This window comes from Vipera berus (assembly GCF_964194415.1).
Source record: "Vipera berus genome assembly, chromosome: Z".
NCBI classification, from domain to species: Eukaryota; Metazoa; Chordata; class Lepidosauria; order Squamata; family Viperidae; genus Vipera; species Vipera berus.
Genome location: NC_138205.1, coordinates 78,902,461 through 78,919,983, shown reverse-complemented (window position 1 = coordinate 78,919,983; position 17,523 = coordinate 78,902,461). Strand labels below are relative to the sequence as shown.

Here is a 17,523-nt window from a genome sequence, read left to right as displayed (position 1 = left end):
ATATTTAATTTTCTCTATAAACTGAAATATTCACAAATGCTTCAGGTTTCAGCAGATGATATGAGAAGAAAAGATAGACTGCAAATTTCACAGTTCTGGAATTCAGAATTAAATATTTCTATTTAAAGTTAATTTCCAAGTTTTGGCTGTCAAAGTTAAAGATAATACATGTGTAATCAGGGGTTTCATGTAATGTATGAATGTAGAATTAGTGATACATTTTCCACATTTGTTTATTAAAACTGACACAAAACAAAACCTGTAAAAAAAAACCGGTTGTTTGAGGCTTTCTTTTAATAACAGATATAAAGAAGTTATCGTCTTGGACCCCCTCTTCCTCTTCCACGTCCTCTTCCACGTCCCCTTCCTCTTCCACGTCCTCTTCCTGCAACTGAACATAAAGAAATAAAACTTTATTTTTAAAAAGGCAATCATACCATAGTACTTTTTACTGTGTGTTTGTATTTTGTATATTTTATTTTTAAACTTATTCCAAATAACTCAAAAGCAAAAAAAAATCACTATTTGTTACAAATTTGTTAAACTATTCTCTTTTCTTACAATGATCTTATCATCACTTATATCTGCTTCCAAATACGAAAATGAGTAGGTTTTGTGAAATGTAAGAAACAGTGCTCAAAAATATGTAACTTGACAGCGTTACTCTAAATATATGGGCCAGGTCTCCAATCTTCTAATTTGGCACTAGTTCTTTTTCTATGTTCTGTCTGGTGTCAGCTTCGATGGTGTCCAGTCACCATGTTCTTTTGACATCCTGGTTTCCTTTTAGCACTAACTCTTCCATAATTGCTTTCTCCAGTGAATTCCCCTGCATGACATGGCCAAAGTAAGGGAGATAGTTTTGTGATTTTGCCTTCTAGTGACATGTCTGGTGGTCTGTGCCCCAGTATTTACTCTTAGTCCGTTTCTCACCAAGGAAAATTAACTGTTTAAGTAACTTAAGAAATACCGTATTTATCGGCGTATAACACGCACTTTTTCTTCCTGAAAATAGGGGGCAAATGATGTGTGCGTGTTATACGCCGATATGTTAATGACCCATAGTTAATGACCCATTATCCGAAGCTGCAGCTGAAATTTCCTTTTTAAAATGAGGTGCGTGTTATACGCCGGTGCGTGTTATACGCCGATAAATACGGTATGTATTTGCTACTTAAGAATTATTTAAGCAATTGTTATTGCTCCATTAATTACAAGACAAGAGATGGAGAATTTAAGATTGGAATTAACTTTTTTGAAATGAAAGATAGTATGTGATTCCTTTATTCAAAAATTAGTCTTACATGATATCTAGCCAGGTACCAAACAACCTATACTTAATTTTATAGAATCAAAGCTGATTTGAAGGGGTGTGATGATAAAAGATCACTATAGAAATTATGAATCACATGATTATGCAAAAATAACAGCAAATGAACGAGAAATCTTCCAACTTTCCAATTTTTGAAGTGATACAAATCAATGTGAGATAAACCTTTCATTGTTAAAATTTATTTTTAAAACCAGAATTAAAGCTGCAATTTAGGCATCATCAAGGATGTTAAATTAAAATGTTCTTAAATGAAGCAGATATTTACTGCTGAAGTCTGAAATCAAGAACTAACCTGCCTCCCTTTTTTTGGATTTGACTTTTGGTTCAACATCCACCAGCAAAGTATCAAGAGGCAAACTGTCTGGCAGAATAAAATATCTGATATTATTGCCTCGAATGCTCAATGTCTCCAACTGGACAGGTTCTCTGTTCTTCAAAGTCATCTTTACAGCTTTAAGATGGGTATTCATGCTGACATCCACTCCTGAAAATAAAATATAGAACATTTCCTAATCTTATGGAAGGCTATGTTATTCCAAAATTGCCTATCTATAGTCATACAACTAGCATAAATTACCTTGTGTAAGATAAGTGAGAATGCTATATATTTGATCATCACTATATAGAGCTTGAAAAATCATGATCATAAAACACATATTTTAAACACTGTGTTTTCTTAGAATCTTTTGTCTGCCATTTGCAAAATGTAATTTGTTTTCTTTTTTAATATTCTCAATTACATTGCCTAGATACAGAAATTCTCTCTTCCATACACTACTCATGTACTTGACCTATCCTCCAGTCATTCAAAACTTTTTTCCCTATCACAAACTTTCTCTAACTAGAACTATGGTCTCTAATATAACAAGTAAGCCAACTGGCCACACTTCTTCCCTTTTGTTCTACCCAATGTCCTACAATTAAAAAATGCTTTTAAAAAGGAACACAGATATGCTACAACACAGACCCAAACCCCTGGGCCGCAGCCTACTACCAGGCCTTGAGCTATTCAGAACTGGGCCATGGAAGTAGCGGGTGAGCACACACATTCCCACTTGCACGAGCACAAGGCGAGCACATGCACTTCATTTCACAAGCACAGGTGTGTGTGCATGCCACTTGCACGGTACCATTCCCCGCCCCCGGGCTGGTCAGCAAAGCCAGAAAGGTTGGGAAAATCTGTGTTACAACCAAACTTTATTTTCAAGAATTACTGACCACAAATGGTCTACATAAGATCAAAAATAAATGTTTGCTAGATATAACCAGATCTTTTACTTGGATGTTTGCCTAACTGTCCAAACAAAGGTAAGCAGGGATAAAGGAATATCCTGTGGAAGAATTTAATAGAGTAATATTCATTACAACCCCTCATTATGACCATTTTGTTCAGTGGAAATTCCCCAGCTGTTTGCAAAAATGCCACTCCATATTCTTAAGATACCAAATGTGTACAGTAATTTAAGAAAGGCGAGGACTCCTAGCTGGAATATCATACAAGTATTAAAACATAAATGACATTTTCTTCCTTATTTTGACAATGAAAACTTTTGTGAAAATGTTGTCATTGATTTCTATGAAACATAAAATATACAGAAAGCAATGCTCCAAAAGAATAGCTGGAAATACTGGAAAATTTTAGAAGTTATAGAAAAATTCAAATAGTGAGCTTGGATAAGCGGATTTTTCAGTCTAATCCAGGAATGCAATTCTAATAATGCTAGATATTTCCCAGTGCTCATACTGCTGTAGTTTTGTTTCAAAGCATACTTGCATCAATAAAATAGGAACCACATGTACACAATCGTGATTTAAGTGAAAGATAAAGATACCCATGAATTCTGCCAAATGTTAAGAATTTTATTTAGTTACAAATCTTTTTGACAATTTCTTCATCCAGAACCTCATACCTGTAATGGTTCCATGTACCTGGGTCCCATTTTTCAGTTCAATGGTGACAGTTTCATGACTAAGTTTCATAAGAAATCTGCATAATTGGAACAAACATGTTAGTTTATATGTAAATGAATTTCTTTACATAATGAGACAATGACAATAAAAGCTGAAATTTATGTAAAAGGCAAGTGTCTCCACAAGCAAATGTCAACAACCATTTGACATCTGATTCATTCTATGGGCTGATGAATAATATTAAGCAAAGGCAGGTAATTCTTTGTAGTAACAGTTGGGAACCTTCTAGAGTCCAAGTAAAGTCAACCCAGAAAGATGAGGAATCGTGTGTAAGAAATCCTGATTTAGGCTCTTGAAGATACAACACTAAGGCCTGTTATAAATGCTACTTTAATTTGCCACTAAGTAAAGTCTGCCTCAGATCAACTCTCGATGACTTCATGTTATTATTATTAAATCAATTTGTATAGTTGCCCATCTCAAACAAATGACCCTGGGCAGAAAACAATAGAACTAAAACAATAGACTAAAAAGTATAACAATCAAATTAAAACAATTAAAGCAATGCTAAAAGAGTGGCACCATCTCACTAGTTCACTCATCCCCTAGGGCCCCAAGCCAGCTGGCACAACTATGTCTTGAGGGACTTTCAGAAGTTCAGTAGTGACCAGGACAACCTCACTACAGGGAGAAAATTTCACAGCCTGGACACAACAGCAGAAAAATTATCTTACCTAGGGCCTATGAAACATAGCTCCCTAGGCAAAGGAACCCATAGCATGCCCTCTCTGCTGGACCTGGTAGGATGGGAAGATGAAATTGGAGAGAGGCTGTCCTTCAAATAACATTCATGCCATGAATGTTCAGAATTTTGTGTTATAAATTTTCAAATTCAGCCAAGTACCTAAGTGTTCCACTTGTTTTTGAACTTTCTTTACAAATGTATTATTTGTTTGGACATACTGAAATCAGAGATATGATTTTGATAATTCTGAAGAAAGAATCTCAAAAGTATTTCAGCTTGCCTTTTTAATAATTAGATTGTGCAATATGTATGACATCATGAGTGCTCAAGTTGCTTCCATATTTATTATCAAAGCATGGTAAGAGTGGATCAATTTCTTCTTCTGTTTAAATATGCTGCTTATTATTAAATGGCTATTGTTTAAACTTTTATATTTTTTCAAGCCAAATATATTTATGTAAATTAGTCAGATGTTCTGTTTCCTTGACAGAAGAATCCAGCCATAAACTTATATAATCCAATCTATAAACTAAATTAAGAACTAATTGGTAATAGTTTGGAATCTGATACTTTCAATCCACCTTTCAGGTCTTGTAAAATGTAAGCTTGATACTTTTACTAGACAAATAACTATAACTAAAGTTAGTTGTCTTTCATTTGTTTAAACTTTGTCTTCAATTCTTTCCAAAATAATTTGAAATTAAAAAAAAATAGGAGAGATGTTCATTTTATCACTGCAATTCCTCTTATTCAAAACAATTTAAAATGTTTCCATCTAAGGAAATCAGCTAATCTATCAGCTAGTCTGCTAATAAGTATTCTTAAAAAATGTTTTACTTTTTTTAATTCATTTTTTAAATGTAATTAAATAAATTCTCAAGTACCAAATATTTTCAACAGAAATGTTAAATAAATACCATTTTTGTTACTGCAAATACAGCTTTTTTCTTTTAGGTAAGTTCTATTATCGTTATCTGAGTCTTAATCAGATATCATGCCATGCTACTTATGTTTTGTTGTCAATTTTAGAAAATCCTTTCAATGAGTATTAAGTACATCATCTATATATGATCTTAATTTTATTTTGGTTTGCTAGTTTGATTCCTAAAATTTTATTTTCTTGTTATAAATTCTCAACCAATGGATCTAATGCCAGTAGAAATAAGGAAGGAGAGGAAGAGACAGCTTTGTCTTGTTCTCTTCGATTTTGTGACAAATAAAAATAGGTTTTAGTTGAATAGCAAAATATTTGTTCTACTGTGGAATCCTTGGTGTTCTCTAAGCTTGGTGGTTTTCTTGCAACTAGGTAATATCACCAGTGCTATCTATTCTATTCAATGTTTTCTTGAAGTCTTAGTCCATAATTCATAAATGTTTAATAAGTATATCAATATAAAACTTGATTTAAAAAACATGTTTCAAATTCCCCAGATTTGCATGGACAAACGTCTGTGTGCCTGGAAAAATGTCACCCTTCTAAGACCTCTTGAAGGCATTAAAAATCTTTGGAAAAAGTCTAGCTATATTTAGAGTAGATAAATTGGTGGTTCACGGGACAGCATTTTAGACTTTCTCTTAATATAACAAACAGTCTGGTGGTTTGGCTATTTCAAATTATAATACGCATGTCCTCAATGCAGTTTTAATTGCTTGCTTGACATTGTCTAATTAGGTACATAATGAGCATTCATGATACAGCTACTACATACAGTTTGTTTACAATCTGTCCCAACCTCGATTGTACTTGCCCAGTAATATTAATAGTTGCAGTTTACAATTACCAGATTGAGTCTTAGCGCGTTATGATATATATAAAATGAGCAGATACTAATCAGTCACACTTCTGAATAAGGTTGTCTAAAATCAGATCAGTAAAATATTGCTATTTGAGCAGCTCTAGCTTTCCCCTTATTTTTACCTGCATCTGTTAGGATTTCGCTATCTACTCTGTACTAGAAATAATAGCTTCACCGTCCTTTGTGAACGGCCACCTAATGAAAGCAAAGTCCCGTCTCTGAAGACATTTCAGGGTAATAATACTGATTCTCCATTTCAAAATGGAGTGGATCTCAAATCCTTATCGGTTATCAGTATCAAAGAAAAACAGGAACTGATGAAATGGGTTTTATTCTGAGAACAGATGGCCACAACCAAGGGAAAATTCTTGCTCTCCTGAAGACCAAGCAGAACCAAGCCAAAGCTAAAGAGCACAAAACAGAAGAACAAAAGGTCTTCAAGCGCGTCGGGAGGAACGCGAGTCTAGTGAAGCGAGAGGCGGCCATGAAAAGAAAGCCAGGGCCTGGCCAAACGTGTTTCCGAATTGTTCCCGCTTTTCCCGAAGAGCTGACACTTACCGCACGAGTTTCATGGCGGAAAGGCAAGAGGCGCAACTCGAAGCCGCTAAACCAGAGACAGAGGCCTCCCCGAGGGTGAGAAGCCAAAAGGAATGATCAAAAATTGAGCTTGGTGCAGCCACCCCAAACTAGGCCGCTTCCGTTACTCGCGAAGGGAAGCCACTGGCGCGCTTCTGACCGAGTGCTGAATGAATGGCCGGAAGCACCGCCTCTCCGGTTTTTCTCTTCCGGAAGTCAAGGTTTAATTAGAGGGCTGTTTTGCGCCTCCTCTGCAGCAGCATCGGATGCAAGCTCTTAGCTTCACAGGGCGATAAGGAAGGGGAGCTTTGGGCAGAAAATAGGCGGGGCAGAGCTATCGGTCCAGACAGTACAGGAAAGGAAAGGGGGAAAAAAGCAGAGGGTAGAGCTCATCTCTAAACTGGTCTTTAATGGGCGCCTTCTCTTAACACCAAATTTCCTGTGGTCGTTTAGGGGAGGGTGCGATAAGGTTTTTCCAAATGGGTGAAGAAACAGGAGCCCATCCCAGGGAAATAAGATACAAATCCCGGAGATGTCCTGTTGGATGTAAGAGGTACTTGAGTGTTCTGCTTCAGCAGCAGGTTATAACTCAAGGTTATAAATTTTCTATCCGTGTCTTAAATTTAAATGTACCGACAAAGAATTAAAGGGAGACTAGCTATTTCGAACTATTTAGCTCTCATCAGCTAGCTCGAAATAGCCATACTAGTCTCCCTTTAATTCTTTGTCAGTAAATTTAAATGTAATACAGAAATAGTTCGTCGCAGAAGCGACTGCCTAGGAAGGCTCCTAGATTGGGACTGAAAGGCGAAAGCGGAAGCAGTATGCTCCGTCCCATATTTGGGTAGATCAGATAGACTGGTTTTACCGGAAGGCGCACTATCCATGTGTTCAATATTTGAATTATTTCCGGATGAATGAAAACTATTTTCTCTCTTCCCATATGTTCATGGGTAGAAATAGGGAAGGAAAATCACTGATTCTACACTTGCACCAAATCTTTGTTTGCTAGAAAATGAAATTTTGAAAAGACCTGTAACACTTAGAATTATTTATGTGTTCAGGTTTTAAGAATAAAAATAACAAATTTAAAAGTTATTGATGATTGATTTTTTTCTTTGTAAATCACAATTGCATAATGGCATTGTTTAAATATCTGATAATATCTAATTCTGTAAAATTGATAAACATTCAAAGCCAGTTAGAATGATTGACATATACTTCCATTTTGTACAAGCACGCATGCAAAATAGTATTCAACAAGCAGCAAAACTAGTTCCTGTTCCTATAATTAATTCTGCCATTTCTCCAGCTTTAATACAAACAGATATTTAAAGTTATCCCACCATTTACATTTAATTTCCAAAAGCATTGAAAATGGTTAAAAATTTGCTACCCCACTGTAATTGTAAATGAGACAAAGTAAAATTATTAAATACATGGGGAATAATTTTATTAATCATAATTGTAACATGTTGCCCCATTGTGGCTGTGAGAGTGTTCTTGGGAGAAATAAAGAATGTTGGGAGTGGTTGCCAAAAATATTTTTCTCAGTGATCATAAGTAAAAGCCATTCTAGCTAAAGCAAATGCCTACCAGAAAGCAATGATGTTGTTAGTTGTGAAGTCGTGTCCAACCCATCGCAACCCATGGACAACGTTTCTCCAGGCCTTCCTGTCCTCTACCATCTTCTGGAGTCCATTTAAACTCATGCCTACTGCTTCAGTGACTCCATCCAGCCACCTCATTCTGTCGTCCCCTTCTTCTCTTGCCTTCAATCTTTCCCAGCATTAGGCTCTTCTCTAGTGAGTCCTTCCTTCTCATTAAGTGGCCAAAGTATTTGAGTTTCAACTTCAAGATCTGGCCTTCTAAAGAGCAGTCAGGGTTGATCTCCTCTAGGACTGACCGGTTTGAACACCTTGCAGTCCAAGGGACTTGCAGGAGTCTTCTCCAGCACCATAGTTCAAAGGTCTCAATTCTTTGGCGCTCAGCCTTTCTTATGGTCCAACTTTCACAGCTGTATATTGCAACTGGGAAGACCATAGCCTTGACTATACGCACTTTTGTTGGCAGGGTGATGTCTCTGCTTTTTAGTGTGCTGTCTAGATTTGCCATGGCTTTCCTCCCCAGGACCAAGCGTCTTTTAATTTCTTGGCTGCAGTCCCCATCTGTGGTGATCTTGGAGCCCAAGAAAATAAAATCTGTTACTACCTCCATTTCTTCCCCATCTATTTGCCAGGAATTGAGAGGGCCATATGCCATGATCTTGTTTTTCTTAATGTTAAGTTTCAAGCCAAGTTTTGCACTCTCCTTCTTCACCCGCAAAAAGAGGCTCTTTAGTTCCTCTTCATTTTCTGCCATTAGAGTGGTTTCATTTGCATATCTTAGGTTGTTGATATTTCTCCCGGCAATCTTAATTCCAATTTTTGATTCATCTAGCCCTGCCTTTCTTATGATGTGCTCTGCATATAAGTTAAATAGGAAGGCGACAGTATACAGCCTTGCCGGATTCCTTTCCCAATTTTGAACCAATCAGTGATTCCGTGTCCAGTTCTCACTGTTGCTTCTTGACCCGCATATAAGTTTCTCAAGAGACAAATAAGATGGTCTGGTACTCCCATCTCTTTAAGAACTTGCCACAGTTTGTTGTGATCCACACAATCAAATGCTTTAGCATAATCTATGAAACGGAAGTAGATGTTTTTCTGGAACTCCCTAGCCTTCTCCATGATCCAGCATATCTTGGAAATTTGATCTCTAGTTCTTCTGCCTCTTCGAAATCCTGCCTGTACTTCTGGTAGTTCTCGATCCACATACTGCTGGAGTCTAGCTTGTAGGATTTTAAGCATAACTTTACTAGCATGTGAAATGAGTGTAATGGTGTGATAGTTTGAACATTCTTTGGCATTGCCTTTCTTTGGAATTGGAATGTAAACTGATCTTTTCCAATCCTGTGCCAACTGTTGAGTTTTCCAAATTTGCTGGCAAATTTGCATCGTCTTTTAAGATTTTGAATAGCTCAGTTGGAATACTGTCACTTCCACTAGCTTTGTTGTTGCTCAGCTTTCCTAAGGCCCATTTTACTTCACATTCTAGGATGTCTGGCTCGAGGTCAGTGACCACCTCTTAGTGGTTATCAGGGATGTTAAGCTCGTTCTTGTATATAATTTTGCCACCTCTTCTTGTAGTGTATGCTGGCATAGCATACACATGTGACAACTGAATAAGGAGGCATGGAGCTGGACAGCTCTGTGCAGGAACAGTGTTCAGTGGGAAAGCCAGATTTAAAGGGATTGGCTGCCCAGCCAGCGGGAAACCTGAGTTTAAACCTATTGGCCAGGCATTCACCTGGTCAGGTATAAAATAAGGCAGGTAACCTTTGTTCCCCAGTTCTGGACCATGCTTCCTCCTAATAAAGTCTTTGTACACCTGAAGTCTGAGTCTCTCTGATTCCCGAACCGACACAACAATTGGCAACAAGGATGGATTCTGTTCTGAAGGGTGGTAGGACACCCCGTCTGGCAGGGGAATCGTCGCCTGAATCGAAACAGGATTGATCAGATCGTTCGAGATGTCTCAGGACGGTCAGGCTCCCACGGCTCAGGTTGATCAAGCTCCCTTGGCACCGGTTGGGTTAGCTCCCATTTTCAATAGCGCCCAGCCCGAAGAATGGGAAGCGTTCATGGGGCAGCTAGAGTTTTACTTCATAGTAAACCGCATTACTGAGGACAGGATAAAGGTGGCAGCCCTACTCAGCACATGCGGAAAGGACATTTATAAACTGGCAGTGGGTCTGTGTTCACCCACGGCCATCGGGGAGGTGAAATACGACGACCTCATTGACAAACCGAATCAGTACTTTAACCCGCACGTCGGAAATGGCATGGACGCTCGAGTTTGTAAAGAGGAACCAGCTGCCGGGTGAGTCGGGGTCAGCATTCATGGCGGCAGTCCGACAGGCGGTTCGCCTCTGCAACTTCGACAACTTAGAAAGGAGGTTGCAGGATAGAATTGTCTTCGGCCTCAGGGACCGAAAACTGAGGCAGAAACTGCTGGCCAGACCAGGGCTGACCCTCAAGCAAGTACAGGAGGAAGTACTGTCCTGGGAGTTAGCTGAGAAGCCAGAGCCAACTGAGACCAACCGAAGCAACCAGGGCATCACCGTCCATCAGACGCACGGGGACAGAGAAAGCAGCATGGACGGTCTGGAGTTGGAGGTGGACGCACTACAGCTCAGAGCCCCCCATCCGACGGGACAGCGTGATAGCCCAAGGGGTCAACGGACCACAGCTGCGGCCAATGGCCAGGACAGGAAGTGTTCCGGTTGCAAGTGCGGCTCGACCAAGTAGAAATGTGCCAGCTGTGGGGGAAACCATCATAGTTCCGCCTGCAAGTTCAGAACGGCCAAATGTCAAGCATGCGGCAAGACAGGACACATTGCGTCCATTTGCCGGAGCCAGAGCCAGGACACGCTGCACGAGGTGGATGCTGAAGCTCACCTGGCGTCAGGTACTGGGGCTCCGAAACGCATCGTGTCCATCAGCCACACAGAGCAGAGGGGCGGTGTGTAATACGGGGGCTCGTCAACCACTCACCCCCAAAATTAAGCTAGTGGTGCAGCTCCAAGGGGTTCTCTGTAAAATGGAGCTGGACTCCGGCTCTGCTGTCTCAGTCATTTCGTATGAGACCTATAAGTTATTTTGCAGCCAGAGCAGCCAGCAGGTTCCCCTGAGACCATCTAGCATCACCCTCACCGATTTTCAGAATTCCCCAATACAAGTCCGGGGGGAGGCTACCTTTCCTGTGAGGTACAGGGAGTTCCAGGGGCCCTTGGACATCCTAGTGGTCAAGGGACAAAGGACTAGCTTGCTGGGGTTGAGCTGGTTCAAAACGCTGGGAATTTGCATTATCAGAATTCACCAGACACAGTCCCAAGCGCACAGCATTGAATCCGTGTGCAAGGCTTTTGCAGACGTGTTTGATGGAATGCTGGGAAAATACACAGGTCCACCAATTGCATTCATATTGAACCCCAACATACAACCCATCAAAATAAAGCCTCGAAGGGTACCGTTCGCATTAAAACACAAAATAGAGCGGGAACTCGACAAGCTCGTGGCGCAGGGGGTGTTGCATCCAGTCGAGGGAGCTGAGTGGGAAACCCCCATCGTTACCCCACTCAAGTCAAATGGTGATATAAGAATCTGTGCTGATTATAAATACACAATCAATAAAGCGTTAAACTCACACGCGTACCCAGTGCCCACAGTCAGCAGCATCCTTGCATCACTCCAGGGAGGCGCGATCTTCGCCAAACTGAATCTCGCTCAGGCTTATCTGCAACTCCCAATCAACCCAGAGACCGCCACTGCACAAACAATAGTCACCCACAAGGGGCGTTCTGGGTAGACCGGATGCAGTTCGGAGTTAGCGTAGCTCCAGGCATCTTCCAGGAGGTAATGGAGCGAACGTTAAAGGGTATACCGGGAGTCGGCCTGTACTTTGATGATGTTCTCATCACAGGGGACACAGGAGATTTTGGCAGAACAACTGCAGGCTGTTTTGGGAAGATTTCGTGCTGCTGGCCTTAAGCTTAAAAGAGATAAGTGCAGCATTGGGGTGCCAGAAACAGAATTTTTGGGGTTTAGAATTGATGCTCAGGGGGTTCATCCTGCAGCATTCAAGGTGCAAGCAATCAAAGAGGCTCCCACACCCAAAAACAAGGCGGAGCTGCAAGCTTTCCTGGGGTTACTTAACTTTTATCACGCTTTTTTACCCCACAAGGCATCTATTGCTGAAGCCTTGCACAGATTATTGGACAAGCACTCCACATGGAACTGGACCAAGACACATGACACCAGTTTCCAGTCTCTAAAAAATCTTTTGGCAAGCAATGCCACAATTACCCATTTTATAGAAAACAAACCAATTTGCATTGCTTGTGATGCATCCCCTTACGGAGTGGGGGCTGTGTTGAGCCACATAGAGGATGATGGCAGACAAGTCCCTATTGCATATTATTCCAGGACATTGTCAGCGGCTGAGCGGAACTATGCACAGATAGATAAGGAAGCCCTGGCAATAGTTGCTGGAGTAAAGAAATTCCATGACTATTTTTACAGATCATAAACCCTTACTAGGTCTGTTTACCACAGACAAGCAGACCCCACAGATTATGTCACCCAGAATGCTCCGGTGGTCCATTTTCCTTTCGGCTTACTCATGTAAATTAGTGCACAAGCCAGGCAAGGAAATGGGCCATGCTGATGGCCTAAGCAGACTTCCTTTAAACAATGCTGAACCAGATCCAGCACCTGCAGCCCAAATATTGGCCATTCAAGATCTGCCAGAATGTCCTCTCAGTGCCAGGGACATTGCAGCTGAAACACCTACAGACAAGATTTTGAGTAGGGTACAGACATGGGTGAACACGGGGTGGCAAGACAAATCCCCAGGGCCTGAATTCATGGCATTCTTCACCAGGAGGCACAAGTTGTCCTCACACAAGGGCTGCCTATTGTGGGGATGCCGGGTCATCATACCACAAACATTGAGAGACAGGGTCATTCACTCACTACATGAGGGTCACCCCGGGGTGGTACGGATGAAGGCATTGGCAAGAAGTTATCTGTGGTGGCCAGGCCTTGACAAGGACATTGAGGAACAAGTAGCTGGTTGCTACACCTGCCAAAGATCTCGGCCACCACAGCTGCACGCCCCAGTCCACAAGTGGGAGGAAACACACACACCCCAGTCCCGGATACACATTGACTATGCAGGGGCTTTGCACAACCAATCATTCTTGGTAGTGGTGGACAGCCACTCCAAATGGTTGGAGGTGGTACCTGTGAGTAGCATGACCACAACAGGGACTGTCCAAGTGCTCATGGGACTCTTTGCCACTCATGGCCTTCCTGATGTATTGGTCTCTGATAACAGTCCACAATTCACCTCCTTGGAATTCCAGGCGTTTCTGAAGACCAATGGGATTAGACACATCACCTCTGCTCCCTTCCATCCTTCAGCTAATGGCTTGGCTGAACGCATGGTGCGCACCACAAAGGATGCATTGAAGCGCATCATCCAAGGGGACTGGAAACAATGTTTGTCCAAGTTTTTACTGCACCAACACACCACACCCTGCACCGCTACCAGAAAAAGCCCAGCCAAACTTCGTTGGGGAAGGCGTCTCATAACTACTCGACAGACTACACCCAGACAGAGTGGCAGCAGATGTGGAACACCCAAAAGCCTCCAGGGAATTTTCAAAAGGGGACTCCATTTGGGCAAGGAACTACAGTTCCGGGGAAGCATGGGTGCAGGGGGACGTGGTTGAGAGAACAGGCCCGTTGTCATACATCGTAAAGGTGGAGGGGGGCCTCCAATGGAGGAGACATGTTGACCAGCTCAGGTGTCGAGCACCTGAAAAAGGGCCACCTGGAAAAGTGCCAGCCAGCAATAATCAGGAGGCCCTACCCAGACCTGAATCTTCTCAGAGGGACCAAAGAGACTTAGTAAACAGAGAAGCATTTCCCAATCCTTGGGTTTTGGAACAAGTCAGACTCCACCAACATCTGGACCAGAGTAACGGGGCTACATCCGGTACAAGCCCAGAGAGTCCCCATAACTCCAGGTCCCATGACGACAGGTACATTCCCTCACCTGAGACATCACCACCTGCACCTGGGGCACACCACAACCCCAAGTCAAACAACTCAAAAGGCAACACCAGGCCCGAAGAGGGGGGAAACACCTGAGATGTTCCAGCCGATCCCACAGGCCTCCTGCTTACCTCTCAGAGTATGTGCGAACTTGAGGGTGGCAGGGGAAGCCTGTGTGGGAATTAAGTGTATATAGTTATGCTGGGGGGGGAGTTGGAAATTTGAAAAGGGTATTGTCCTTGCTTATGGGGGAAGAGGTGTAGTGTATGCTGGCATAGCATACACGTGTGACAGCTGAATAAGGAGGCGCGGAGCTGGACAGCTCCGTGCAGGAACAGCGTTCAGCAGAAAAGCCAGATTTAAAGGGATTGGCTGCCCAGCCGGCGGGAAACCTGAGTTTAAACCTATTGGCCAGGCATTCACCTAGTCAGGTATAAAATAAGGCAGGTAACCTTTGTTCCCCACTTCTGGACCATGCTTCCTCCTAATAAAGTCTTTGCACGCCTGAAGTCTGAGTCTCTCTGATTCCCGAACCAACACAACACTTCTTAATCTCTTCTGCCTCTGTTAGGTCTCTGCCATTTTGGTCCTTTATCATGCCCATTTTTGCATGAAATGTTCCCTTCATCTCTCCAATTTTCTTGAAATCTCTGGTCCTCCCTATTCTATTGTTTTCTTCTATTTCTTTGCACTGTTCATTTAAGAAGGCATTCTTATCTCTTCTAGCTATTCTCTGGATTTCTGCATTCAGTTGGGTGTATCTTTCTCTTTCTCCCTTGCCTTTCGCTTCCCTCCTTTCCTCAGCTATTTGCAAAGCTTCCTCAGACAGCCATTTTTCTTTCTTGCATTTCTTTTTCTTTGGGATGGTTTTGGTTGCTACCTCTTGTACAATGTTGCGAACCTCCGTCCATAGTTCTTCAGGCACTCTGTCTATCAGATCTAATTCCGTAAATCTATTTGTCACCTCTACTGTATATTCATCAGGGATATGATTTAATTCATACCAGAGTGGCCTAGTGCTTTTCCCTACTTTCTTCAGTTTAAGCCTAAATTTTGCAACAAGAAGCTCATGGTCTGAGACACAGTCTGCTCCTGGTCTTGTTTTTACTGACTGCATAGAGCTTCTCCATCTTTGGCTGCAGAGCACATAGTCAATCTGATTTCTGTGTTGACCGTCTAGTGATGTCCATGTGTAGAGCCATCTCTTGGGTTGTTGGAAAAGAGTGTTTGCTATGACCATCGTATTCTCTTGACAAAATTCTATCACCCTGTGCCCTGCTTCATTTTGTACTCCAAGGCCAAACTTGCCTGTTATTCCAATTATCTTTTGGCTTCCTACTTTAGCATTCCAGTCCCCCATGATGATAAGGACATCATTTTTTGGTGTTAGTTCTATAAGTTTAAGTTTTAAGTTTTATTGAATTTTTATACCGCCCTTCTCCCGAAGGACTCAGGGCGGTGCACAGGGCATATAAATAGAAATTCAAAAGTTAAAAAAAGAATTAAATTATTGCCCAAATTAAAACAATCAAAATATAAAAACATTAAAACCCTAACATTCCCCCATCAGGCCAGGCCAGCTTGTTCGAATAGATGGGTCTTTAACCTGCGCCAGAAGGTGCGAAGATCTGGTGCCATCCGGAGCTCAACCGGCAGTTGGTTCCATAAAGCCGGGGCGCCCACAGAGAAGGCCCTCCCCCTGGGGGCCACCAGCCGGCATTCTCTGACTGGAGGCACCCTGAGGAGGCCCTCTCTGTGGGAACGCACAGGGCGGAGGGGAGTCGACGCCGGCAGCAGGTGGTCCCCGAGGTATTCCGGACCCAAGCCATGTAAGGACTTAAAAACCATCACCAAGACCTTGAACCTCACCCGGAAGACAACTGGTAACCAATGCAGCTCGCGGAGCAAAGGTGTAACATGGGAGTACCGGGAAACTCCCAAGACAACTCTCGCGGCTGCATTCTGTACCAGTTGGAGCCTCCGAGTGGTCTTCAAGGGAAGCCCCATGTAAAGAGCATTGCAATAGTCAAGACGAGAGGTCACGAGTGCATGAGTGACCGTACACAGGGCATCCCGGTCCAGATAGGGCCACAACTGACGCACCAGGCGAACCTGAGCGAAAGCCCCCCTAGTCACGGCTACTATGTGGTCTTCTAGGGTAAGCCGTGAATCTAGGAGGACTCCCAAGTTGCGAGCCCTATCCACGGGGGGTAAAAACTCACCCCCCATAGAAAGAGATGGAACATTTTAAGTGTCCCGGGATGCCGGGATGTACAGCCACTCAGTCTTGTCAGGGTTGAGCTGAAGTCTGTTCCTCCCCATCCAGACCCGAACCGCCTCCAGGCAACGGGACATCACAGCAAGGGCATCACTGGGGTGGTTTGGGGTCGAAATGAAAAGTTGGGTATCATCGGCATATTGATGATACCCAACTCCAAAACCACGAATGATCTCACCCAGCGGTTTCATGTAAATGTTGAACAGGAGAGGCGAGAGGACCGACCCCTGAGGAACTCCACAAACGAGAGACCTAGGGGTCAACCTCTGCCCCCCTGCCAACACCGACTGCGAGCGTCCCAGGAGATAGGAGGAGAACCACCGAAGAACCGTGCCTCCCACTCCCAATCCCCTGAGACGCCGCAGCAGGATACCATGGTCGATGGTATTGAAAGCCGCAGAGAGGTCTAATAGGACTAGGACAGAGGAATATCCCCTGTCCCGGGCCCTCCAGAGATCATTCACCAGAGCGACCAATGCGTCTCCGTGCTGTACCCGGGCCTGAAAGCCGATTGGTTTGGGTCTAGATAATCCGCTTCATCCAGGACCAGAGGGAGCTGATGCGCCACCACACTCTCAACAACCTTCGCAAGAAAGCGAAGGTTGGAGACTGGGCGAAAGTTGTTTAACACAGCTGGGTCCAGGGCAGGCTTCTTGAGGAGAGGTCTCACTACCGCCTCCTTCAAGACGGTGGGGAAATTACCCTCACTCAAAGAAGCAGATATAACTGCCTGGAACCAGCCTCGTGTCCTCTCCCTAGCTGCATAAGCCAGCCAAGAAGGGCACGGGTCCAATAAACATGTGGTGGAGCTCAACCTCCCCATAATCCTGTCCACTTCCTCAGGGGTCACAGAATCAAACTCCTCCCAGATAACATTGACAGGACCGCCCGTGTCCTGATCGTCAGACTCTGCCCAGCTGGAGTCCAAACCGGTCCGAATCTGAGCGATTTTATCCGACAGATGTTGACCAAACTCCTCGGCACGACCCTGCAAGGGATCCTCCCTCACCTCCTGATTAAGGAGGGAGCAAGTCACCCTAAACAGGGCGGCCGGGCGATTATCTGCGGACGCGATGAGGGCAGAGAAGTAATTACACCTCGCCGCCCTCATCGCTGCGAGATAAGACCTAATATAGGTTCTTAGTCGCAACTGGTCGGATTCGGATCAGCTGGACCTCCAACAGCTCTCTAGGCCCTGTTTCCGACGCTTCATCTCCCGGAGC

General features: G+C 43.2%; 1 protein-coding gene across 1 annotated transcript; it reads right to left on the bottom strand.

Moving 5' to 3' along the window:
• Nucleotides 1-85: 85 nt before the first annotated feature.
• Nucleotides 86-6,575, bottom strand: SNRPD1 (small nuclear ribonucleoprotein D1 polypeptide). Its single transcript, XM_081344340.1, has 4 exons — nt 6,344-6,575; nt 3,244-3,320; nt 1,626-1,817; nt 86-391 (listed from the first exon to the last, which is right to left on the bottom strand). Exons 1-4 carry the CDS (start codon nt 6,355-6,357, stop codon nt 315-317), a joined length of 360 nt encoding a protein of 119 aa, XP_081200466.1. The 5' UTR covers nt 6,358-6,575; the 3' UTR covers nt 86-314.
• Between the last annotated feature and the right edge of the window lie 10,948 nt (nt 6,576-17,523).